Source organism: Chanodichthys erythropterus, chromosome 9 (genome assembly GCF_024489055.1).
Source record: "Chanodichthys erythropterus isolate Z2021 chromosome 9, ASM2448905v1, whole genome shotgun sequence".
In the NCBI taxonomy this organism is placed as follows: domain Eukaryota; kingdom Metazoa; phylum Chordata; class Actinopteri; order Cypriniformes; family Xenocyprididae; genus Chanodichthys; species Chanodichthys erythropterus.
Genome location: NC_090229.1, coordinates 3,332,974 through 3,360,822, shown reverse-complemented (window position 1 = coordinate 3,360,822; position 27,849 = coordinate 3,332,974). Strand labels below are relative to the sequence as shown.

Genomic DNA, 27,849 nt, shown 5'->3' with positions numbered 1-27,849 from the left:
GACCTTTTCTTGATGAAAATGAAGGTATTAATGAGGCATACTCCAAATGGTACAAACATAATCCATAACCTATGATGCACAGATACTTACGAGGAACTGAGTTAGATGATTCGATTATGTGTGGTGCAACTAAACATAAAACAAAAGGTCATTTTAATATTCTGCCCACATAAAATGGCAGAGTGTTGCATTTGCTTGCAGTGACTCAGAGTATTTCAAAGGGACAGTTAAAAAATAGTTCAAATAATTCACCAGAGTGAGCATTTATAAGAGCGCTCGGTCCTGATCCATTAACCTACACCCTGCATGACCCCATGACATACTGTGATGCACACCTACATGTGTATAAAACATATGAGCTTCATCAGGTTAAAAGCAGGATTCCTCCTGTTTGATTGACAGCCTGTCCTGAGGCGGGGCTCAGGTTACGATTACACCAGCACACGTCGGGTAATTACACACAATGCGGCTCGTTGGGCTCAGTGCGACCTCTCACCCTTTTACTCTAGTGATGTGCAGAAACATCTCCTGCATTAGGCTGCATTTAACAGCGGCTGTAAAGTTTCCTGCATACAGTGCATTCAACCTTAAAGGCGTCCTTGATTATGATTTGACTAACTTTAGTTAGTGTGTAATGTTGCTGTTTGATCATAAACAACATCTGCAAAGTTACGACGCTCAAAGTTCAATGCAAAGAGAGATATTTTCTTTTACAGAAATCACTTTTTAAGGACTACAACAAACAGCTGGTAGGGACTACAACGAGCAAAATTTACATAAACCCCGCCCCCGAGAACACACAACAAAGGGGGCGGGGCCATGTTGGGTTGCTTTAGAGAAGAGGAAGAGTTGTTTTTGTAAATGCCTTCATTTTACGCCGGACTGCTTCACAAACGAGGGTCAATTCAACACAAAAGATGAACATGACGGCACATGCTAGTGGATGAGTTGAATCAACTCCACAGCAACTACATCAATTTATCCACTAACCATTCAGAAACGTCTAAAAGTTGTAACTTCTTCCTGAGTCTCTCCATCAGTGTCGACTCCGGTTTGAACAATGTAAGGCTGAACACTTTCCTCATTTTGGCTGCGTGAGATTCTCCAGCTTTGTTGTTGTTGAGCTGTTAAAGCTCCGCCCTCTTCTGGAGCAGCAGCTCATTTGCATTTAAAGGGACACACACAAAAATGGCATGTTTTTGCTCACACCCAAATTTGACAAGCTAATCCATCCATCCTTCGAAAATAAAAAGTACAGTATGTTCACATAAATTAAAAGCTTTAAAAACAAAGCTTTTTGATGTTAGTAACCTGTCAGTGACATGAAGCATCTATGCACTTTTACAGACAAAAAGAAGCAAGGAAAGTGTGTGTGTGTGTGTGCTGTAGGGGTGATCCCTGGACAAACAGTGACCTTGAAAGAAGATTTGAGAGACGTGAACGACAGACACTCACCCCCTGTGAGCACTAATGCGCCCCTCTCTCAGAGATAATTACTCACAGCGGGGTAAAAAGGGGGGAATTTCCGTAATGACAAGCCTTTAAAGCACGACAAGAAATACAGTATCGTGGACCGGACAAGGACGAAATGCCATGCCACCCACCAGATGGTGTCTAATCGGGGTGGAACCATAGCAAGAGGAAATAAAAACAGGCACCAGACCGACCACACCCCGATAAAACACATGCGGCCAATCACCTACAACAATGAACACACTGCTTAAGACTGCCTGAGAATGAAATACATACAAATTTTACATTTAAGTTTCTAAAATCTAGGAAAGAAGAAATTGAATGCTGGTTAACATTAATGCAACTCACATTCAGCTCTAGAACACCCATTATTCATCATTCAATCAACTCTTCATGATAAAATCAAGTCACGCCCTACATATGTTTTCACGATGACTTTAATAACAATAATATCTCGCAGACAGTTGACTTCAGTGCATGTGTCGTCTGTCGAGTCAGCAGGACTCATCATGAGCTGTTTGGTTTGGATCAGCGCGGTTCAGGCGGGTTGACTTTACAGCCGCTGTTAACAAAAGAAATGTGTGTGTATGACGGAGAGCTGAATATATGAACGGCAGAGACTCAATGTGAGCACATTCCACATCTATTGTGCTTCCTCTTTCACCGCAAGACACTTCTGTGAAAAAACTCTTTTCATCCATGCAAACATGTTTCATTCATCTTACTGAGCCAATACATATTGTTTAAACTGTTAATGTGCCTAACGGAATCAACACAAAAACTCGCTCATTTCTATTTATTGAAATTTACTGCAGGTTTTTTTTTTTTATTATTGTCAAAATGCATGATAAAAATGAATGTACCTATTAAAGTGTTGAAACTATTTACACTAAAAATGCTGGGTTAAAAACAACACAAGTTGGGTTGTTTTAACCCAGCGATTGGGTTGTTTTCACCCAGCGATTGGGTTGCTTTAACCCAGCGATTGGGTTGTTTTAACCCAGCGATTGGGTTGTTTTAACCCAGCGATTGGGTTGTTTTCACCCAGCGATTGGGTTGTTTTAACCCAGCGATTGGGTTGTTTTCACCCACCGATTGGGTTGCTTTAACCCAGCGATTGGGTTGTTTTAACCCAGCGATTGGGTTGTTTTAACCCAGCGATTGGGTTGTTTTCACCCAGCGATTGGGTTGTTTTAACCCAGCGATTGGGTTGTTTTCACCCACCGATTGGGTTGCTTTAACCCAGCGATTGGGTTGTTTTAACCCAGCGATTGGGTTGTTTTAACCCAGCGATTGGGTTGCTTTCACCCAGCGATTGGGTTGCTTTAACCCAGCGATTGGGTTGCTTTTACCCAGCGATTGGGTTGTTTTAACCCAGCGATTGGGTTGCTTTAACCCAGCGATTGGGTTGCTTTCACCCAGCGATTGGGTTGCTTTCACCCAGCGATTGGGTTGTTTTAACCCAGCGATTGGGTTACTTTAACCCAGCGATTGGGTTTCTTTCACCCAGCGATTGGGTTGCTTTAACCCAGCGAATGGGATGTTTTCACCCAGCGAATGGGTTGTTTTAACATTATAAAACACTTACTTTAAATGGTAAAAGTTGTTCTCAAAAACGTCAAATGACTTCACGTCTGTCTGTCTGAACTGTCTCACTCCCTCCAGCAGATGAGACTTTAATTAAAGTGGAACAGTTACATCATCTGAGCTTATCTGGAAATACAATCGGATCCTCAATCTCTGTACGTTATATATATATACAGTGACTCTCAGAGTGAAAAGCCCTTTCTCTGTGCTTTAATCACAATGCAGATGTGATATTGACTGGTCATTTTGTGAGTCAGGTAATGGCAGCAGGATATTAAAAAAGGGAAAGAGAAAAGGAAAAAAATCAATGTGCTGTGCTTTAATTCTGCAGACTCATTTCTCAGCACAGGTGCAAAGAGCGTTTCACAGGACACGGAAAGGCACCAAAACGTTCCCACTTCGGCAACCTCTCGGGGGGGTTGAGTGAGAATGAATAGCGTCCGCTGACAGGGCTGTTTATTTTGCACACACAGTCTGAGTTTTAACACCCAGGAATTATGCAAATCATGTAACAGCACAAACACACCCATGAATATTTGGCAGCGGCTTTTACACTAAGTGTAAAGTGCAAATGTGCCGGACCTTCTGCCAGCTACAGTATCTGGGTCGGTATCACGGTAAAAAAAAAAAAAAAAAAAAGCCAAATAAAATGTACTTTTAATTATATATATTTTTTTTTAAATTATGCACACACTTAACAAGTCACATATTTTGTCAAAGTATAAGTGAGAGATTTTTTTATAAATAATAAAAACAATAAAAAAGACTACACTCTAAAAAATGCTAAGCTACAAACAACCCAAGTTGGGTTAAAAATGGTCAAACCCAGCAGTTGGTTTAAATGTTTGACCCAACCTGCTGGGTAGTTTTATTTAATCCAATTATTGTTTAAAAATGACTATATGTCTGGCTTAAAATGAACCCAAAAAAGGTTGGAAATTAAATCAGACACATAATTACTAGAGTAAACAATAATGATTGTGAAAAGGTGAACATTTATTAATAGGCAATTTAATAAATGTTTATTGTTTAATTATTATTATTCATTTAACTTATTAATAAATGTTAATTTCTGACATATTTTGGGTTTAATTTAAGCAAGAAATACAGTAATCTTTAAACAATAGTTGAGTTAAATAAAACTACCCAGCAGGTTGGGCAAACATTTAACCCAACTACTAGGTCAAAACACCCCATTCGCTAAACAACCCAATCGCTGGGTTAAAACATTTCATTCATTGCTCAAAACAACCCATTTTCTGGGTCAAAACATCTCATTCGCTGGGATTGTCCATTTTTAACCCATCTTGGGTTGTTTTTAACCCAGCATTTTTTTAGAGTATATAATAAGAAGAAGAACTGACCCATAATTACTTAATATGATTAATAACAAGAGAAACAAAATAACAATTAAAAAATCCTGAATAAATTCTGTACTAAGTGGGGTTTCTACTTGGTTTCTACCACTCGCTGTATTCAAACTGAGTGTAAATAGTGGTAGAAACCAAGTACCAAGTATAAATAGACACAAACATCATCTTGTTTACACTGCAAGTGCATACAGTGCAAACAGATGAAATATGCTTAAATGACAAATGCATAACTGTAAATGTGCTAATAATATATCTGATATCTAAGCAATGGTGGATGAAGTTAGTGAAAATAACCTTTGCACTGTGTAAGTAGTGTAAATAGATTTTGGTTCATTCACACCAAGGACGATAATATACCAATAACAATATATGGCTAAATATAAAAGAATCCCTTTAATTTCAGCAGACATTTTTCTGTGGCACTCTTTAAAATGCTGAAATATAAATATATGTCTGATTCTACATGATATAATGACCTGCAGTACTGTTTTTTTTTTAACAAAATTCATTGTACAATGAATCGGCTCCTGGATTTACAGCAATCCAGTGTGAATGTGAGCAGGGGTTAACTGGTATTTCTGTGCTTTTCTCGGCGAATAAAAAGAGCCACATGAAGAAAAACCCAAAAATAATAATCTCATTAAAGAGAAAGTCCTCTTTGAAGCGCACCGTCACTCACTAGCTCCTATGACCTACATCATATTCATTCTAGTAAGCACCAGATCAAGGCAACAGAAGTCAGATTTAACAAAGCATTTCCTCTTCATGCATAGTGATGCAAGCCCGTCTTTCCTTATTGGCTCACTTGTGCTTTCACATCCTTGGAAGATCGTTCTGTAGGCGCTGGTTGGTCCGTCGGTCGGGCGGTTGGTTGGTTGGTTGGTGGCAGAAGCAGAGCTCCAGCATTGCGTGCCAAAAGCCATCAGGGAAAAACTCAAAAGCCAAAGTCACGTGATTCACTCAACCCACACGCCGTCCCCCGCTCTCTGATCTCCAGACACCGGCCACTCTTTGACACGCCACGGCCCTCTGCCTCCACCCAAACCAGACACCATCAAACCCGAGAGTCTAAGAGATTCAGGCACCTGAACACTTTACTGCCTCTAACAGATCACAAAACGACGACAACAGACACGAGGAAATCAGTGAAAGCTTCAAGAAAAGAGAATATTTTAAAATACGACAAGGCTTTCACCCACAAACATAAGATGAGCGTAGAAATCTTTGAGCGTTTACTATGCAAACCACACAATAATTATGCTAAAACATTATTTTGAGCAGAAAAAACACCTACTATGAAGAATACAATACATAAACCTGAATTTCATAGCTTGTTGGTCAAATTTATATAATTCTCAATTAAAAAAAGTAATATATCAAGACATTTAGAGGAAGAAAACTACTGGGACAACCACAAGGACATTTATATAAGAGTATAAAAATATGATATACAACCATTATTATCAAGATGAAATAGAAAATATATATATTCAAAATAAATAATGTTAAACAATGTATAAAAAGACATGATAATTATGTATATTTTCAGAATTTAAAGACCACAGACTACTATATATATATATATATATATATATATATATATATATATATATATATATATATATATATATATATATATATATATATATATACAGCTATGGAAAAAATTAAGAGACCACTTCAAGTTCAGAAATCAATGTTAAGTGGTCTCTTAATTTTTTCCATAGCTCTGTATATATATATATATATCTCAGAAAAAATAACCAAAATGTAGCAAATTATTGACCAAAATAACAAAAAAAGCCCAAAACCTAATTTTTTTATTATTATTATTTTTTTTTTTTATTATGTTGTTATTTTGGATGAAATTGTGGTAAAAAAAATAAATAAAAAAATTTAAGTAAAGCACACAAAAAGAATAAGTGAGAGAACATTTTTTAAATAATATACAGTATAATTTACCCATAATAACTTAATATACACAAAAACTAAAATAATTCTAGCGAATTTATTCCAAAATAATTCCAAAACTAAAAAATGAAATATGATTTGTATACAGACAAATAAAAAAAGTACTGTGTACTATATTAAATGATTACACTACCCTCTTCAGACATGTTAATGTGACGTGCAGATCATTGTGCTGATAAAAGTTCATTTAAGTGCCGATACTTACTATATTTAAAACTAAGAGTTCATTAGGAGAAACAGCCATGCGGTGCAAGATCTCGCTCCTAAAGAATGCAATTACTGCTTTCATAATTGACAGTTACATCTTTTTAATCACATGATGGCTCAAGCTATAATGAGGCGAATGAATGATGCAAATAGCAAAAAGTCAAGAAAATAATCATCAGTGGGTTTTATCAGCAGGGTACGATCGTTTCCACAGCGTCTTGTGTCCGTGAATCCTAAACAAGCGGAGAACTCAATTAACTCCACAGCAAGAGCAGCAGAAATAATCCATAAGCGCCCGAGGCTGCATAAGATCCTTTATGAATCTGTGGAAACACAACCATACAGGGGGTCCAAATGTACCGGACCCCCATTTAACTCCATCTGAGGGAGCTGATTTCCCAAATTCAGAGATTTTCGGAGCAGACTTCTTAAAGATGACGCCTATAATGTGGTGATGGAGATTTAGTGCAACAAGATATGAAGATTTACACAATATTATCAAGACAGAAAGAAAGAAAAACTAGGGATGCACGATATATCGGCCACAATATCGGTATCAGCCGAAGTGCATCATATAAGCTACATAATATTATAATTAGAATATTATAATTGTGTGTTTGGGACATGGCTTTTAATGGTGAGACTTTTGTTTTTATAATCAGGCTGTCATAAATTATATAAGATTTTTTATTTAGATTTATCGGCCAATATATCGGTTATCGGCTTTCAAATATAAAGAATTATCGGTTATCGGCCAACATTTTCATATCGGGGCATCCCTAACACTAATTCACAGACAAAACAAATGTTGTTTTTTTTTAATTTATAAATAAATAAATTGTTTTTTTTTTCTTTTTATAACAAGACAACAGTGGTGTCTATGAAAAGATTTTAAAATATCCATAAAATAAAAAGTAAGTGACTTCTGAATATTGTCATAGCAGTGATTCGTCGCAGGTGATCATGTGACTTAGCTATTGCCGTTCACAGTTATTAAACAAGTTAATATTGAGTAAAATAGATTTTAAACACAGTATTGTCAATTAATTTATCTGTATTTGCTTCATAAACGTAAATAGTTTCAAACAAAGCCACAGCAGAATAAGCGAATGATTCAATGACTCATTCAGAGACACACATTTGTTTCATTCCTGAATGAATCAGTGTTTTGAACGAATCGATTGATTCAATCACATCTGTTGCCACCTACAGGTTTATTGATGTGATTAGCCAAAAGAGACAGTGAAAAATCTGCACCACTAATTAGGGATGCACAATATATCGGTCACCATATCAGTATCGGCCGAAATATGTTCATTTTTAATGTTATCATGATTGGCCTGATGAGTAAATTTGGCCTATAAATTAAAAATGATAAATAATGGATTATTTCCTCCAGCTGAGACACTTCAAATGTGCACTGTTCACCATGATGGTTATGAATTGCTTGAAATATGATTGAAATCACTTCAAAAAGGAAAATACAGTTAAGTATAGTGCGAGTTTGTCATATAAGCTACATAATATTATAATTGTGTGTTTGGGACATGGCTTTTAACTTTTGTTTTTATAATCAGGCTCTCAAAAATTATATAAAAATTTTTATTTAGATTTATCGGCCAATATATCGGTTATCGGCTTTCAAATATAAAGATTATCGGTTATTGTATCGGCCAAAAAAAATCATATCGGTGAATCCCTAAGAAAAACCACCAGTAAACTTGATGAACATTACAATTTTTAATAATGTATACATTTTCCTAATTTAAATAATTCCCACCAAAAATAAAGGGGCGGGGCCTGGTTGAGTTAGTTAGTAGTGTGTTGAGACTGGCGGTTATGGTAAGGGGCGGGACATTTCCCAAACACCAGTCACAACACACTGCTCCAGCCGACCAATCAGAGCACATTGTGCTTTTCAGAAGGAGGGGCTTCATAGAGACGGGAGCGTTACTGACAGACTGGGAAGAGAGGAGCTGCAACAATGAGGAAAATAATCAACATTCAAGCAGGAAAACCTGTTCTAGAAGAACCCAAAAACAACATCAAGACCTTGTAAAAGGGAATAACAGAGGGTCTTTCATATTTTGACAACAGTGATGTCGTTTTGGTGATGGTGGACTTTAATAACTCATGTCTTTGTTGGTGATTTGACTTGTGTCTTCTGAAGGTGCTCTCACTGAGAAAGCGCTCATAAATTCTCTTTATATGTTTCCTGGACACGCAGAGACTAATGCGTCTATCAGATGCTTTATGGCTGCATTGTAGCTGCTCATACATGCCATAAAAGCATTGTAAAGTCAGCTTGGATGGAGTGCTTTTCTTTAGACCACTAATTGCTCACGCAGCAAGACACATTTTTACGGGTGTATTACCTCATCTCTTTATGGAAATATTTATGTTTCTGTCCAGAAGGAATGTTTTATCATTGCTGGTTGATTTTGGATGGAGGTTTGTCTTTCACTGGCAGAAGTGTCTGGATTTGGCTGCAGATCGCATGATTTGATCAGTTAGTGTAAACAAAAACAAGTTTGGATAAACAAATTAAGCAATACGTCAGTTTGTAATTAAAATGCACGAATTGCAGTGTGTGTGTGTGTGTGTGTGTGTGTGTTTTCGCTGTAGGTGAGTCACCATAAACATGCCCTCATGCATTTGTTTCTCAGGTGTCGTGTTCACCTGAAGATTAAGAATTTCCCACAAGCTTCTTTGTAGCCGTTGTGTTCGGTTGCTTCTTAAGCTCACAGGCTAGTAACTAAATCCCAGCAGTCTTTGTTCGGAAACACAAAAGACATGGTTTCCGTGGCTGGGAGTTGGACGACTGAGGGTTGGCAAGGTGTAAAACAAACTCAACCTAAGGCCATGTGTGCACTTTTAATTTGAGACGGACCGTGTTTCTGCCAGGTAAATCTGTGCTGCACAAAAGGAGCACTAGAGGAGAAACCAATGAGACTTAATTAGAGGCTGCTAACTAATGACGTGGTTTAAGCTTTCACTTTAAGCGCAGTCGCTGGAATGTGAGCGACACAAAACTAAAGTTTTCTGCATTGCCACAGTACTGCATTTACATTTTGCTATTGGGAAGGGATTTACACTGCTGGACAGGAATAATTAAGTCTCTTCTGCTCACAAAAGCTGCATTTATTTGATTAAAAATACACTAAAAATAGTGAAAATATTTTGTGATTTAAAATAACTTTTATATATGTGAATATATAGTAAAATGTAATTTATATCCAGTGATCAAATCTGAATTTTCAGCATCATTACTCACATGAACCTTCAGAAATCATTCTAATAGGCGGATTTGCTGCTCAAGAAACATTTATGATGATTATTATTAATGTTGAAAACAGTTATTATTGTGGCAATCGTGATTCACTACAATTCAAAAGTTTTTAAAAGACATTAAATTGATCAAAAGTGACAGTAAAGACATTTATATTTCAGATAAATGCTGTTCTTTTGAACTCTCTATTCATCAAAGATCCTGAAAAATAAAATGTAACAGTTTCCACAATCAGTTTTGTAATAATCATAAATGCTTGAGCAGCAAATCATCATATTAAAATGATTTCTGAAGAAAATTCAAGTTTTCATCACAGGAATAAATGACATTTTAAAATATATTACAATGGAAATAATGGTAATAATATTTCACAATTTTTACTGTATTTTTGATCAAATAAATGCAGCTTTGGTGAGCAGAAGAGACTTCTTTCAACTTGCTCCAAACTCGCTAGTGTAAAATCAGCAAGAAAATAAAATGCACGGCAAGTTATTGCCAACGACGCATAATGCGCAGCTCTATAAACACCTCAACGCTGGACCGTCAGTATAATTAATTTAGCATGTAGATCTGATCCTGGTTACCACCGAGATCTGTTCTGACCAAATATGGTTGGCAAAAAAAAAAAGGAAAAACTTTTCTTTTTCCAATTACTATTGCACCAGAGCGGCTCAAGAATGCTTTGAAACAAAAAGCAAAGCCACAATTGATGCCAGCCATTTCTTTTTGTGCTGTTCTCTCTAGTCATCGGCAGGCTGTAAATCTTCAGAGAGTCGATATTCCAGCTCAGCTCAATGTCAGCGCTGGTTACGCCTGATGCAGCCGGACCGCCTCCCCGTCCCGAGATTGCGTCTGACCCCTGCACGCAATCCTCCTGCACCGACAGCCCTCGCCGCGCGCCTGCCTGCACTTTCCCTTCACATTACTTCTGCTATTCTAACTTTTCCACTTCTGAGCAGCATCAATTATGCACTAGAATAACACAGGCCCCAGCCCGGGCGATATGACATAAAGGCCGATTATGGGCGTGAATAATTCAGGCACCTTCGTGCCATGTAGCTCTTACCAGCGATACGGCGACAGGGGCAGGACTAGTGTGAGGAACGTTCCTGCCGTTTTTAGCTGGAGGGAAAGCGCTTTCTGGGCATTGAGAAACTCTGCTGCTTCTATCGACACTTGGCTAAGAGCGACACGGCGCTTCGGCAGACAGGATTTCTGTGGTGAGTTGCTAGGAAAGGGGAAAACATTTGGGGAATAAAGGTCTACAGAACAAAAAGAGTCTTTTTTGGCTGAATATACAGCTTGTGTATAACGATATTTACCTTTACACTGCAAAAAATATCTAAACATTCTTAAATCAAGATACATTTACTGGAGAAGAAAAATGACTTTGTTTGAAAAATGTATCAAAATTAAGTGAGTTTGTGTTTAAAACAAGAACAAATATCTGCCAATGGAGTCAGAAAAATGAGTTTAATTCAAAGGGAAAACAAAATTATTTTTCTGAACCCATTTGCACATTTGTTTTTCTTGTTTTAAGCACAAACAAACTTAATTTTGATAGATGTTTTTCATAAACAAGACTTAATATCTTCAGTCATTTTGTTTCTCCAGTAAAAGCATCTTGATTTCAGAATGTTTAGATATATTTTAGATTAAAAAGGCCCCCTCCTGCATCTCGCCATTAAACACGCACGCACACAACCACAGAAGTAATGTCTGAACCCTCACATTTCAAGGTCACCTTTGCCGTTTCAACACGGTCGCCTTGACCTCATTTCTTCAGGATTGCGTGCGAAGGTTTGCACAGCTTCGACTGTGAGATCACAAACAGCTCTTAATATTTTATACATTCGCCACCATCACACTCAGCTTCACTGTCTGCACCAATCAAACGGCAGGAAATGCTGAGCTTCCATTGGCTGATCGTCTCCCCCAAAACACATTACAGTCTTTCTTCTGCAGGTTGAGTTCAGAAGATTTTCACACACACAAAAAAGGTGGAATAAAATCATGATAGTCATGTCAAAACACAACTATTAAAACATGAATATGGAATCCATAAGAGTACAGATGTGCTATCATCAGATTATATGTCTAATATGTAATATTTAAACATTTTTATTTGGTGCACGATATTTAAATTTTCAATATTTATATATTATAATATTTATATATTTATATATATTTAATTGCAAGTTAATTTAATTATATTATATTTAAATGCAATAAATAACTAATATATATATATATATATATATATATATATATATATATATATATATATATATTTTTTTTTTTTTGTGCACGATATTTAAATGCAAGAAAAAAAGAAATATGTGTGTGTGTGTGTGTGTGTGTGTGTGTGTGTGTGTGTGTGTGTGTGTGTGTGTGTGTGTGAGTGTGTGTGTGTGTGTGTGTGGGTGTATCGTCAAATGCACTCAAAAAATGATATTTAAATTTTTAATATTTATATATTATAATATTTATATATTTATATATATTTAATTGCAAGTTAATTTAATTGTATTATATTTAAATGCAATAAATATATATATATATATATATATATATATATATATATATATATATATATATATATATATATATATATATATATATATATATATATATATATATATATATATATATATATATATATATAATTTTAGTAAAAGTTATAAACTTAATTGTCAACTTCCCAAAAGTATTTAAGTGTCAATGAGCAAGAAACTCTTTTTTATAATAATAATAATAAATGTTATTATTATTATGCATATGATTTCTTTCATTTCTGCATTTCTGACAGTTGTTTTCTTACATATTATTATTAAATAAGATTGAAAGATATGCATCTTACCTATTTTAATTTAATAGTCCAGATTTCTATAGCTAAATAATTTCTGCTTGAATATTTTGTTTCATAACATTTAATGACGCATTCAGTTTTTCATTACATTTAGACATTTATTGTTTCTTACATCAGTAAAATAATTAGAAGATTACTGATGGTTAATACAGACACAGACTTTTAATCTCAGACAATGCAATCAAATCTTAAAATGCTTTCTGTGTAATGCGAATATCCCTGGACTCCAGATATTTCCCTCATTATGCAGCCGAGTATTATTCATATTCATCCGTCCATCATCAGCCACGAAGTTTTAGTTCTTCACAGTCAACGAATCCACCTTCACCATCTGGATCTGTGTGATCCGGCTGGCCCGGCGGCATTAACTAACCGTCAGTCACCCGCAGTAGCCACAACACTGGGCCTAAATCAAACACTCGGGTGCAGGAGACACCCCGACAGCCCCCTAAAGCCCTGAGCCTATTACAGAAAATGTAAAGGGCCAGTAATCCCCGATTAGTCCAGAGAGAGAGGAGAGAGAAGCCGCCCCAGATGGCCTCTTCCGTGCGGACCGGACCATTGAGCACCGAGGGGGCAGAAAAACAGCTCAAGGTTTGGGAAGCAAAGAGATCAGCAGCCAAACAAACACGGCTTTAGAAACATATCCTGGCGGGACACGGCGAGCGCATCATCTTCGAATCCTCGGACAGGAGCACTTCGGAAAAGCACAATTAAAGGTTCTCAGCCACTGAAAGAAACAGGGCAAATTTATAACTTAACAGTTTCTGCAGACTTCCAAAGACACTCCAGGGTTCCTCTTAAGTCTTATTTATCTCATTAGGCCTTTAACACTGATTAATATGAATGCCGAATGTGAGCAGGAAGGTTTCTATGGAGGAGAGGAAGGGGGATTAAAGAGGAAAGGGTTTTGTGTCAGTAGACAATGAGCCGATGGCTTTTTAAGCCCTTTAGTGACTCCACGCCATTACCTCATGAATGAGGAGACCTCGAGTCACTTTACTCCCAGAGACACTAAACAAACAAACCTCTGTCAGACCCACTCGCCCCGGAACATCAACAACACGCCGGCATTTCCAGGTGATCCTGGAGGATTTGCTCCAACGGCAAACTAGTTTTCATAACAGCAAAATCTGAGAGAACAACGTCAACAAACTTCAAGTTTTAAGTTGTCAAACATACTTGACCGCACACTTCAGACAAAGAACACTGGTTTATAATCCGACGGCTTTTCTTTCTACACGACCGGACAAAAGTTTGTCACATCGACTCGTTCTGGATTGTAATTTAATCAACTGTAAAATTACACAAAAGTAACTAGGGAAGGAGAATTAAGTCATTAATTAAAATAACAACAATAAAAGTATTAACAAAAAAAATAAATAAATAAAAAATAAAATATCATATATTAAATCAAATTAAAATAAGTACAAAGTAAAGAATTCAAATGTATGCAAAATTTATATTTATTTTTATTTTAAGCAGATGAAAAGGTCTTTAGATCTTGATAAAAAATTCAAATAGCTGATTAAATAAAATATTAAATAAACAAAAAGTAATTAAAGTTATATATGTATGTATGTATGTATGTATGTATGTATGTATGTATATATATATATATATATATATATATATATATATATGTGTGTGTGAGTGTGTGTGTATATAAATTTAAATAAAAACTTCAACTAAAAAGAAAATTAGCTCATTATATATATATATACAGCTATGGAAAAAATTAAGAGACCACTTCAAGTTCAGAAATCAATGTTAAGTGGTCTCTTAATTTTTTCCATAGCTGTATATATATATGTATAAAGAAAAGCCGTCGGATTATAAACCAGTGTTCTTTGTCTGAAGTGTGCGGTCAAGTATGTTTGACAACTTAAAACTTGAAGTTTGTTGACGTTGTTCTCTCAGATTTTGCTGTTATGAAAACTAGTTTGCCGTTGGAGCAAATCATATATATATATATATAATTTGTAATTAATTTAATATTATTTTATATTTATATATTTTATTTAAACACTGCAATACAATTAAATACAATTAAATTTAAATAAATAAAAAATAAAGTTCCATTTTTGTAAACAAATGTAGGCAGAATTTATATTTATTTTTATTTTAAAGCATTTAAACAGTCTAGATCTTGAGTGTATCTGATTAAATAAATCCAATTTTAAATAATAGTAAACAAACAAAAAAGAAAAAATAGTTATACATTTTTTATTTATAAAATAAATTTAAAAGATTAATCATGATTAATCACATCTAAAATAAAAGTTATATGTGTGTGTGTGTGTGTGTGTGTGTGTGTGTGTGTGTGTGTGTGTGTGTCTATATATATATATATATATATATATACATATAGACACACACACATGCATGTATATATTTAACAAAAAAATATATATATATATACATGTAAATATTTCTTAAATAATACATGTATGTGTTTTTTTATTTATTTTTAATTTTATTTTTAACTTATTTTATATTATTTAATATTTTTAGATTTTATTTAAACACAACAAACAAATACAATCAACAAAAAAGTAAATTTTTGTGAAGAATTCATATGTGGGCAGAACCACATTCATTTGAAGCTTTTAATGCGAAGGCTTCAGATCTTCAGAAACATGCCTTCAGTAGAGTGTATCTGCTCTACACGCAGGGGAATCCGAGTGTTTTGGGAAACGAAAGGCAAATCACGTTCCTTTGTGCTTTGTGCACGGATCCAGAAACCTTTACAACAAAAGTGACGGCTGATACTGTATCTTGTGTGCAACAAAACACCCCTCAAACCATCACGAAATCCCCTCCACCCCCAGAAGACTTGAGCGCAAGAAGGACAAAGATCAGTTCTGGGGTTAATCCTGTCGGCTTAGGGCTCGTCACAGACCCCGAGCTCCAAAATGTCACCTATATTGTTCGAGGAAGCCCGGTAGAAGCAGCCAGACACATGCGTCTGTGAAACGCCGCTTGGCGTGGGAGAAAGATGTGGTGAGGGAAAAGGCCGTCCCTGTAAACGCCGAGAGTATTACAAGCAGGACCATGAACCCCTCTCCATTCACCCCCTTTATCCTCTCCTGCTCTCCTTTTCTCTAAATACATGCATACTTTCGGCCCGGGTTGTGGAGAGGCGACAGCGAGAGGAAACAATAGTGGCCTTTCAGAGCGGCCGAGGCCTGGCCGTGAGGAAGAGAGAGAGGAACCGGCCGCTCAATATTTCCAGCGGCCCGCTCCATCTCTTCACGGAGCAGCGGGCGGTCCGGAGAGGAGCGAGAGCCCGCTTTCGGTTTGTTTGTTTGTTTGTGCTCAGCCTCTCGGTGGAGTAAACACTGATGCACATTAAAAATAATAAAATGCAGAGCACTGCACACTCACTGACTGTTTGTGCAATATATTTTCTGTACTTATGAAACCAGCTTATGGCAGCTTACCTGCCTGGCGAGTCTCTCCAAACCTGTTTCAGTTCTTGAGAATTGGCCCGCAGCTGCAGACTGATTTATTTTCCTTAAACTGAGGTGTGAATGTGGAATGGCACGGGTGAAGCAGGCATGACCGATGCGCCCGCCACATGGGCGCCATGCTACATTTAGCCGAATAACACTAAAGCATTATTTGCTCTCAAGCTTCAAATAGTAATTTATGTTAAATATCCGTTATGAATAAAACCATAAACCAATAACTTCACTTGCACAGACATCTGCCTCATGCATTTGTTTATTTTAACCACTACATGCTCTAACAAATGCTGGGTTAAAAACTACCCAAAGTTGGGTTGAAAACAAAATCAGCAATTGGGTTGTTTTAATCCAGCGATTGTGATGTTTTAAGTAAGCAAATGGGCTGTTTTAACCCAGCAATTGGGTTGTTTTAACCCAGCGATTGTGATGTTTTAAGTAAGCAAATGGGCTGTTTTAACCCAGCAATTGGGTTGTTTTAACCCAGCGATTGTGATGTTTTAAGTCAGCAAATGGGCTGTTTTAACCCAGCAATTGGGTTGTTTTAACCCAGCGATTGTGATGTTTTAAGTAAGCAAATGGGCTGTTTTAACCCAGCAATTGTGTTGTTTTAACCCAGCGATTGTGATGTTTTAAGTAAGCAAATGGGCTGTTTTAACCCAGCAATTGGGTTGTTTTAACCCAGCGATTGTGATGTTTTAAGTAAGCAATTGGGTTGTTTTAACCCAGCAATTGGGTTGTTTTAAACCAGCGATTGTGATGTTTTAAGTCAGCAAATGGGCTGTTTTAACCCAGCAATTGGGTTGTTTTAACCCAGCGATTGTGATGTTTTAAGTAAGCAAATGGGCTGTTTTAACCCAGCAATTGGGTTGTTTTAACCCAGCGATTGTGATGTTTTAAGTCAGCAAATGGGCTGTTTTAACCCAGCAATTGGGTTGTTTTAACCCAGCGATTGTGATGTTTTAAGTCAGCAAATGGGCTGTTTTAACCCAGCAATTGGGTTGTTTTAACCCAGCGATTGTGATGTTTTAAGTAAGCAAATGGGCTGTTTTAACCCAGCAATTGTGTTGTTTTAACCCAGCGATTGTGATGTTTTAAGTAAGCAAATGGGCTGTTTTAACCCAGCAATTGGGTTGTTTTAACCCAGCGATTGTGATGTTTTAAGTAAGCAATTGGGTTGTTTTAACCCAGCAATTGGGTTGTTTTAAACCAGCGATTGTGATGTTTTAAGTCAGCAAATGGGCTGTTTTAACCCAGCAATTGGGTTGTTTTAACCCAGCGATTGTGATGTTTTAAGTAAGCAATTGGGTTGTTTTAACCCAGCAATTGGGTTGTTTTAAACCAGCGATTGTGATGTTTTAAGTCAGCAAATGGGCTGTTTTAACCCAGCAATTGGGTTGTTTTAACCCAGCGATTGTGATGTTTTAAGTCAGCAAATGGGCTGTTTTAACCCAGCAATTGGGTTGTTTTAACCCAGCGATTGTGATGTTTTAAGTAAGCAAATGGGCTGTTTTAACCCAGCAATTGGGTTGTTTTAACCCAGCGATTGTGATGTTTTAAGTAAGCAATTGGGTTGTTTTAACCCAGCAATTGGGTTGTTTTAACCCAGCGATTGTGATGTTTAAAGTAAGCAAATGGGCTGTTTTAACCCAGCAATTGGGTTGTTTTAACCCAGCAATTGGGTTGTTTTAACCCAGCGATTGTGATGTTTTAAGTCAGCAAATGGGCTGTTTTAACCCAGCAATTGGGTTGTTTTAACCCAGCGATTGTGATGTTTAAAGTAAGCAAATGGGCTGTTTTAACCCAGCTATTGGGTTGTTTTAACCCAGCGATTGTGATGTTTTAAGTAAGCAAATGGGCTGTTTTAACCCAGCAATTGGGTTGTTTTAAGTCAGCAAATGGGTTGTTTTAACCCAGCGATTGGGTTGTTTTAAGTCAGCAAATGGGCTGTTTTAATCCAGCAATTGGGTTGTTTTAACCCAGCGATTGGGTTGTTTTAAGTAAGCAAATGGGCTGTTTTGACCCAGCAATTGGGTTGTTTTAATCCAGCGATTGTGATGTTTTAAGTCAGCAAATGGGCTGTTTTAACCCAGCTATTGGGTTGTTTTAATCCAGCTATTGGGTTGTTTTAACCCAGCGATTGGGTTGTTTCAGCCCAGCAATTGAGTTGTTTTAACCCAGTGATTGTGGTGTTTTAACCCAGCAAATGGGTTGTTTTAACCCAGCGATTTGGATGTTTTAACCCAGCAATTGAGTTGCTTTAACCCAGCATTTGGGATGTTTTAACCCAGCGATTGGGTTGTTTTAACCAAACGATTGGGCTGTTTTAACCCAGCTATTGGGCTGTTTTAACCCAGCGATTTGGATGTTTTAACCCAGCGATTGGGCTGTTTTAACCCAGCGATTTGGATGTTTTAACCCAGCGATTGGGCTGTTTTAACCCCGGATATTTGGATGTTTTAACCCAGCAAATGGGTTGTTTTAACCCAGCAATTGAGTTGCTTTAACCCAGCATTTGGGATGTTTTAAGTCAGCAAATGGGCTGTTTTAACCCAGCGATTGGGTTGTTTTAACCAAACGATTGGGCTGTTTTAACCCCGTGATTTGGATGTTTTAACCCAGCGATTGGGCTGTTTTAGCCCAGCTATTGGGTTGTTTTAACCAAACGATTGGGCTGTTTTAACCTAGTGATTTGGATGTTTTAACCCAGCGATTGGGCTGTTTTAACCCAGCTATTGGGCTGTTTTAACACCGGAGATTTGGATGTTTTAACCCAGCAAATGGGTTGTTTTAACCCAGCAATTGAGTTGCTTTAACCCAGCATTTGGGATGTTTTAAGTCAGCAAATGGGCTGTTTTAACCCAGCGATTTGGATGTTTTAACCCAGCAATTGAATTGCTTTAACCCAGCATTTTGGGATATTTTAACCCAGCGATTGGGTTGTTTTAACCAAACGATTGGGCTGTTTTAACCCAGCTATTGGGCTGTTTTAACCCAGCAATTTGGATGTTTTAACCCAGCTATTGGGCTGTTCTAACCCAGCAATTTGGATGTTTTAACCCAGTGACTGAGTTGCTTTAACCCAGCATTTTGGGATGTTTTAACCCAGTGATTGGGTTGTTTTAACCAAACGATTGGGCTGTTTTAACCCAGCTATTGGGCTGTTTTAACCCAGCGATTTGGATGTTTTAACCCAGCTATTGGGCTGTTTTAACCCAGCTATTTGGATGTTTTAACCCAGTGACTGAGTTGCTTTAACCCAGCATTTGGGATATTTTAAGTCAGCAAATGGGCTTTTTTAACCCAGCTATTGGGTTGTTTTAACCCAGCGATTGGGTTGTTTTAACCCAGCGATTGGGTAGTTTTAACCCAGCAATTTGGATGTTTTAACCCAGCTATTGGGATGTTTTAACCCAGCAATTTGGATGTTTTAACCCAGCTATTGGGATGTTTTAACCCAGCAATTGAGTTGTTTTAACCCAGTAATTGGGATGTTTTAACCCAGCGATTGGGTTGTTTTAACCCAGCTATTGGGTTGTTTTAACCAAGCGATTGGGCTGTTTTAACCCAGCGATTTGGATGTTTTAACCCAGTGTTTGGGTTGTTTTAACCCAGTGATTGTAATGTTTTAACCCAGCGAATGGGATGGTGGTTGAGTTAAATGTTTGCCTAACATGCTGGGTAGTTTTATTTAACTCAACTATTTAAAAAAAACTAAATGTCTGGCTTAAAATGAACCCAAAATATGTTGGAAGCAAGAAATACTGTCATTTTTAAACAATAGTTGAGTTAAATAAACTACCCAGCAGGTTGAGCAAACATTTAACAATCACTGGGTTTGTCCAATTTCAACCCAACTTTCTAACAAAGCTTTTTTTAGTGTTTGCATTTTCATAGATAATGCACAAAACATGTACGACAGAATGTACATTCTTCTGTCACATATTACAATCGGACTAAAACAGTAAGACATGCGGTTTTAGATTAAAGGCACAGCTCAATAACAGTTTGCACTGAATTAAATAAATGTAATTATGCACAAGAATGTTGCTGCAAATAAATTCTGAAGTGAACTGCAGCTGCATCTCTCCAGCGTTCACTCATGTACGTCTAATCCAGAGCAGAATCCACTGTCAGACCACGACACCGGGCATCAGCGTTTACAAAGCCTTATCTTGAAAGAGCATCTGATTCTGAGATGTTTTATACGGGCACTGCGTATCCAAAGTCAACAGACAGCAAATCCCCGGCTCAACTTGTTTTTGTCTTTATTAAATAAAAACATTGTGTCATGGCATAATGTCCTGCTGCCTTTTTAAGCAGCTAATGAGCTGTTGCAGGGTTACAGTGATGTTATTTTTCTGCCTCACATTAATCCACTGTCATCTTCTTCTAATTTCTGTCCTTTATGTCATCGTCTGTTCTTTAAAATCATAATAATAATTCTCCAGACCAGGTTTCTCATGGACCTGCTGAACTCGCCAGTACACAAACCATCTTTAATCCCCTCTGAGAATGAATTTCAACAGCAAAAAGGCAAAGCACATTCTACATACCACGGGAGAGGTTTTTACAAGGCTCAAAGAGGAAAATAGGCAGTGTCAAAACTAGTCAAGTCAGTCTGAATTGCAGCAGGATCTGTTTAAGGCTGAAGAATAAGAGGCTCTGTTTTCATATATGACTGAAGAAAGCAGGCAGCAGCGCCACACGCATGAGGAACGTACCGTGTTTTACATTTCTCAGCTGAGGTGGATTGTGTATTGCTTTACTTTTTTAACTTTCCACAGAAGAGAAATGAGAAGGTGCGAAAATGCACATCAAATACATACAAGTGCATGTAAGCTGTCACAAAGTTTGAGGAGGTCAGTTCAATTCAATACGGTGGGAATTACTCTACGAAAATTCATCTGGGCTGAACGGCAGCAGTAGAAACATGCTAAATGTTTTTTGTTCTGCTTTTGAAATTGCTATATTAATAAATAATAGGTAAAAAAAATACTTTATTAAATAAAAGTATTAAATACTTTAAAAACATTATATATAGGTTACGTTTGGAAACATTAAAGTTTTTGAAATAAGTCTCTTGTGCTCACTAGGGCTGTTTTTATTTGATCAAAAATACAGTAAAAATTGTGAAATATTATTATAATTAAAAATAACTGTTTTCTATGTGAATATATAGTAAAGTGTAATTTATATCCAGTGATCAAAGCTGAATTTTCAGCATCATTACTCCAGCCTTCAGTGTCACATGATCCTTCAGAAATCATTCTACGATCATTTCTTATTATTATCAATATTGAAAATGTTTCGTTTTTTTTAAGTTTAAGTTTTTTGGGGGGAAATCATGATACACTGCCATTCAAAGTTTGGGTTAAGTAAGTTTTAAAAAGAAAAAAAAAAGGAAATTAATACTTTAATTTAGCAAAGATGCATTAAATAAATTGCTGAAAATAAATGCTGTTCTTTTAGACTTTTTAGTCATCAAAGATCAGTTTTCACAAAAATATGAAGCAGCACAACTGTTTTTAACATTAATAATAATAATAATAAATGTTTCTCAAGCAGCAAATCATCATATTAGAATGATTTCTGAAGGATCATGTGACACTGAAGACTGGAGTAATGATGCTGAAAATTCAGCTTTGATCACTGGATATAAATTACACTTTACTATATATTCACATAGAAAACAGCTATTTTACATAGTAAAAATATTTCACATTTTCTACAGTATTAATTACAGTATTATTATAAAGTATTTTTACAGTATTGATCAAATAAATGCAGCCTTGGCGAGCAGAAGAAACTTCTTTCAGAAGCATTAAAAAACCTTAATGTTTTAAACTTTGATATACATGTGTGTTTGTGTGTACGTATATATATAGAGCTTATAAAAAATATTACACACATATATGGTAACTCGTGTTTAGGGACTTTTACGGGAAACACTGTTGTAAACATAATCACGGTTGTCCTGTAAACACTGATGGTCCAGCACGTTTGAGTCGAGTGGGAACACATTTCTGACCGGTTCATCATGGAACATTTTCACGAGCAAACCAACTATCGTGTTACAGCCGAATGTATGCCGGGTTTCCGTTCAGAGGCCGCGTGACCCCTGCGCCCGGGTCTCCAGTAGAGGAGCCGCACAGCCGGAATGAAGGTCCTGAAATATCTAATTGTATTCATTCATTTTCTCCGCTCAGCATGGCACTGAGAAATAAAGAGAGTCGCAGTTAAAGGGGAAGGAAGTCAGAGGGGAATCTGGCTCGCGGGGGCTCTTCGGCATGGGAAACGGTACGCGTCCTCATTACGCTCATTTAGTGTGCCAAAGGTGCGGTGAGTAATTAACCAATTAACAATTCATACTCATAACGGAGGTGCGAGCCAATGAAGTGCGGACAGCCAACAGATCGGTGCCTTTTTATGTGCCCTTCTCATATTCAGCCAGAGTTCATGCAACGAATACAAAGAGAGCAGATGCACTGCTAAAAATGTGTTTTTGACTATACGTCCACATAGACATCATGCAAAATGAATTCTCTTCCAGATCTGCTATCATTTGTGAGGGTGAATGAGTCAAACAAACACCATTACTGTAAATCTGACACACAACATCCCTTCTATGATTATATCTGCTTTACACAAGTAAAAACAAGACAATAAAACACACAAGACTCAGAAAACCACTGGATTCTTACAGGCCCAAGCTTAACGTGAATCGCTGCGAACCATCTGTGCTTCAGCGAACTGTTACTCCCCGAACATGTGAAGAAGAAAAAATACAGAAACTTTTTTTCTGTACATGGCGATCTGAAATGAAACTTTTCATTTTTCGACAGAATAATCACCTCGTGTCCAAATGAAACTGCGGCTTTTCAGCGTCACATATAAAATGAAATCTGACTTTGCATTTTTCTGTTTAAACAAAGTGTCACATAAATAAACTGAGCTCTCAAAGCAGGGGAGAAATTCTGACCACAAAACATCTAATCAGAGGAGAACTATTCAGCCTGGCGGCAGGTTTCAAAACTGTCTGATCCATTTAAGCAAGTTTTAAATAGGACATGCAACCTATGCACTGAAAAAATAAGACTTCATTTCTTTTGTGAAAAGTGTACATTTGTGAATATCCCCCATTAACATACAGGTTAAATGAATCAATGGTCATTTAAAGACTAAAGTTATATCATGTAGCTAATTATTAGAAATCATTCTTTATTTTTAAAACTAATTATCAGCTTGCAAATATGAAAAAAAAACAGCTTTTATTTTGCTTTAGTATGCACAAACAAAATGCATTTTTTTGTTCTAGAAAAATATAATATTGTTTGAATGAAATGCATTCACCTCATCTTAATATTGTAAGCAATTTTAACTCTTTTTCAGGCGAGAACTGCAAAGTCATTTACACATCCCGTCTGGTGGTCCACAAATACATGGTTTACACCTGGTTTTTAATTAATTAATTAATGCATTAGTTCAAAAACATGATGATAATGAACAGCATATTTTTTATATTAAATTTAGGTTTCAGTTTCACTATAAGTGAATCGATGCTTAAAAGCAAATTTATTTACTACATGAAAAAATACTACAGTAATTTATAGTAAATACTATATACCATATTATCGTAGAGTACTTGAATTAATTTGTTGTGGTAATTGCTGTATTAATAATAACAACTATAGTAATAAACAAATTACTTTACCCAATACTATACTATAGGGTATATTATACTACACTATACACTACTGTTTACTGTAGTAAAAACTAAAGTATACTACAGTATTTATTACAGTTTATCAGTTCACTATAGTAAATACTACAGTATTCATTAACAAAGTGTTGTAGATACTATAATATATACAGTATAATACAATTTTTTTACAATTTTTTTTTCATGTAAGCGACCAATTAATTATATTTTTAACGATTTTCACTATGCAAATGTGCATCTGTAGCCTATCATAACAATTGTACTGAGTGGGAAAAAATGCATAATTTCATGCATGCATGAAATCCATAAAATAACCACTTGAATCAGAACAAATTACAGTATGCAACAACTTTAGAATGTAAACTCCGATCGGCAAAAGTAGCGATGCAATGGTAGCGAAAAAACGCGATTTTTTTTAAAATTATTATTATTATAACGATGCTGTTGAGTTGTGTTTTCTGAGTTTACCTCACTTTTGTCGATATGACAAAAAATGTGTATGCACATAAACAAACATAATTAATATTACTCTACTGTTCCGTGAAAAAAAAAAAAAAAACACGATTCGTAGTTTAAAATAATTCGCGAATAATCGACAGAAACGCGGCCGATGCGCGCGGACTGTAGCGACATTTAAAAAAAGTGTCTATATTGATTATTATATCGGCTTTTTCAACACATCTTGTTATCTTAATATTCATTTCGATTATTTTTAATCATATCAGCATATTTTTTTCTAGAAATGCAATACAAAGTTCCAGCGAAACAGCGAATATAAAGAGAGATCCGCTCACCTAGGGTTGGTTCGGTTCCAGTAGACCGCGTATCGATCAGCCATCACCTTTGAGCTGGGCTCTTGACTAAATACACACATCCACAGAATCACACCCACGAATATGATCATTTCCACTTGCAGCATCACTACAGCACTCTTGGACACGTATATTCCTCTTTCTTCAGATCACTTTCATTCACATCTGTGGCTCGGCTCTTCTCGACACAGCTGATGTCAGAGCAAGTGTTGAGATGTCCACGATCTTCTGTCAGTGGTGTGAATGTCCGCACTACGGTCAATAATTGTGGACTGCGCCGTCGGAGAGACAAAAATCACACAGTCGGTGTTTTAAGGGTTCATTCTAACACATAAAACACACACACATATTATCAACTTCAGCAGGAGCTTCTCATCCACACAAGTCGCGAGCGCACTCTTAGTCCAAGAGAGAGTCAATGTGTGTCCGTTCTCAGAGGTGAGGAGAAGTTGCCGGCAGGAGCAGAGCGCGATCTCAGACTGAGATGGAGAGCTGAAGTCCCTTCGGATACACGCAGAGCTCGAGAAACACACCCGCGATCCGGACGCGCGCGTCACACTCCGTCATTCTAATGCGGGAGAGATGAAGGAGCGCGCGGGTCATCAGTTATTTCATGTGCTTTCGGTTCGGCGGGAGGTGTGAGGATGTGAACCCAGCGCTTCTCACTGCGAATGTGTGTTCGGTTACAGACGCAGGAGAAGCCCATTGGTCCAAACTGGGATGGGCGGAACACGAACGCTGAGATAAACTCCTCCTCTAACCCTTTACTTCACCCACTTCATGAATATAACCATGAGAGAGAGAGAGAGAGAGAGAGATAGATAGATAGATAGATAGATAGATAGATAGATAGATAGATAGATAGATAGATAGATAGATAGATAGATAGATAGATAGATAGATAGATAGATAGATAGATAGATAGATAGATAGATAGATAGATAGATAGATAGATAGATAGATAGATAGATAGATAGATAGATAGATAGTGGGGATAAAATATAAATATAAAACATGATATTCATATAGACAGATAGTGTGAATATATATTAGAAACTAAAGAGAGAGAGAGAGAGAGAGGTGTGAGTGTGTAAATGTGTGTGTATGTGAGTGAGTGTGTGTGTGCATGAGTGTGTGTCCGTGTATGTGTGAGGGGGAGTGTGTGAGGGTGTGTGTGCGTGCATGAGTGTGTGTACATGTGCGCATGAGAGTGTGTGTGTGAGTGAGAGTGTGTGTACGTGTGTGTGTGCGTGCATGAGTGTGTGTCCGCGTGCGTGTGTATGTGTGAGGGTGTGTGTGCGTGCGTGCGTGTGTATGTGTGAGGGTGTGTGTGCATGCGTGAGTGTGTGTGTGTGTGTGTGAGAGTGTGTGTGTGTGAGTGAGAGTGTGTGTGTGAGAGTGTGTGTGTGTGAGAGTGTGTGTGTGTGCATGAGAGTGTGTGTCCGTGTGTGTATGTGTGAGGGTGTGTGTGCGAGTGAGAGTGTGTGTCCGTGTGTGTGTGCGTGTGTGTGTGTGTCTGCATGAATGTGTGTCCATGTGTGTGTGTGTGTGTGAGAGTGTGTGTGTGTGAGTGAGAGTGTGTGTGTGTGAGTGAGAGTGTGTGTGTGTGTGTGAGAGTGTGTGTGTGTGAGTGAGAGTGTGTGAGTGTGAGCATGCATGTGTGTGTGTGTGTGTGTGTGTGTGTGTGTGTGTGTGTGAGAGTGTGTGTGTGTGAGTGAGAGTGTGTGCGTGTGAGCGTGCATGTGTGTGTGTGTGTGTGTGTGTGTGTGAGAGTGTGTGTGTGTGAGTGAGAGTGTGTTTGTGTGAGTGAGAGTGTGTGCGTGTGAGCGTGCATGTGTGTGTGTGTGTGTGTGTGTGTGTGAGAGTGTGTGTGTGTGAGTGAGAGTGTGTGTGTGTGAGTGAGAGTGTGTGTGTGTGAGTGAGAGTGTGTGCGTGTGAGCATGCATGTGTGTTGGTTTTTGTGGTTTACGAGGACTTTTGACCTGAATACGCACCGGCATTACGGGGACATTTGGGTTTATGAGGACACAGGCCATGTCCTTGTAATTCCGGCAATGTAGATGCCTTTCTCTATGTCCCAGAAGCACCCTCTCCAATTTTCGCGGCATGTCCTTATATACCACAAAAACCTGATTTTATACCATACACTGTGTATCCTCTGTGTACGAGAGTGCGCCCCTGCAGCCGGGTCCTGGTACTGTACCGGCGTCATCGAAAATTTGCATTTTTCACACAAGTGTAAGTATTGAGGCCTGTGACTGGTCAGATCGGTACTGGTAGGCGGGAAATCACGAAAACAAGATGGCGCCGACGGGCGGAGCCTAATTCTGCAGCTCCTATTGGTTGCATACGCAATGAACAACAGCGAGACAAGATGGCGCCGGTGGGCGGAGCTTCATTCAGCTTCAGCTTCAGCATAGGTCTGTATAACAAGCGAGTTAATGCAAAATACTAATTATTTAAGTGTTATTGCCTATAATTTTTTATTTGTGAATTAAATATATGAATAAATAGTGATCCTCGATTAAAAATATCCCTTAAATGTCATGTAATAAAGTATAAAAATAACTTGAATGCTGTTTACTCAGTATTTATACAGTTTATTTAGCTCGTTAGCATATGCTATTCATGTAAACACAACCACACATTAACTCGTGCGCTCACATCACATATATTTATTATTATTATTTTAATCCCGCGTATATTATATTAAGTATGGTTTATAATAAGAGTCTTCGCGTTCATTTCCTGTTTGGGCCGGATAGAAGCTGCACCTGAGAAGACATCTGAGCACCTGATGGAGGCTACTATTATTTTAAAGGTAAGTTGTTCTGCTTTTTAAATGCTTGTGGGTCCGTTTGGCTTGTTTGTTCATGTTTTGTAAGCTCTTTGCAGCTCGTTTTACAGTTATAAAACAGCTAGCTCGCGATGCTAACGGCGCTAGCGAGATTGTGATTGTGTTTAAAGACTGTCAGGAGGGAATCAGCGATGCTTGTCATTTAAAGCTGGTTTTCGATTAAACTATAATTGTAACTGCATAATTTTCTGATCGCATGCAATAACCTAGCCAAGCCATCA

At 37.3% G+C, this 27,849-nt stretch overlaps 1 protein-coding gene across 1 annotated transcript in view; it reads right to left on the bottom strand.

Annotated features, from left to right (window-relative positions):
- Positions 1–25,423, bottom strand: part of efna5b (ephrin-A5b) — a 134,908-nt gene extending 109,485 nt beyond the window's left edge. Inside the window, exon 1 of the mRNA XM_067393446.1 lies at positions 24,754–25,423. Coding sequence (XP_067249547.1) covers positions 24,754–24,878 — 125 coding nt within the window. The 5' untranslated portion in view covers positions 24,879–25,423. The remainder of the gene's footprint in view (positions 1–24,753) is intronic.
- Positions 25,424–27,849: the final 2,426 nt, after the last annotated feature.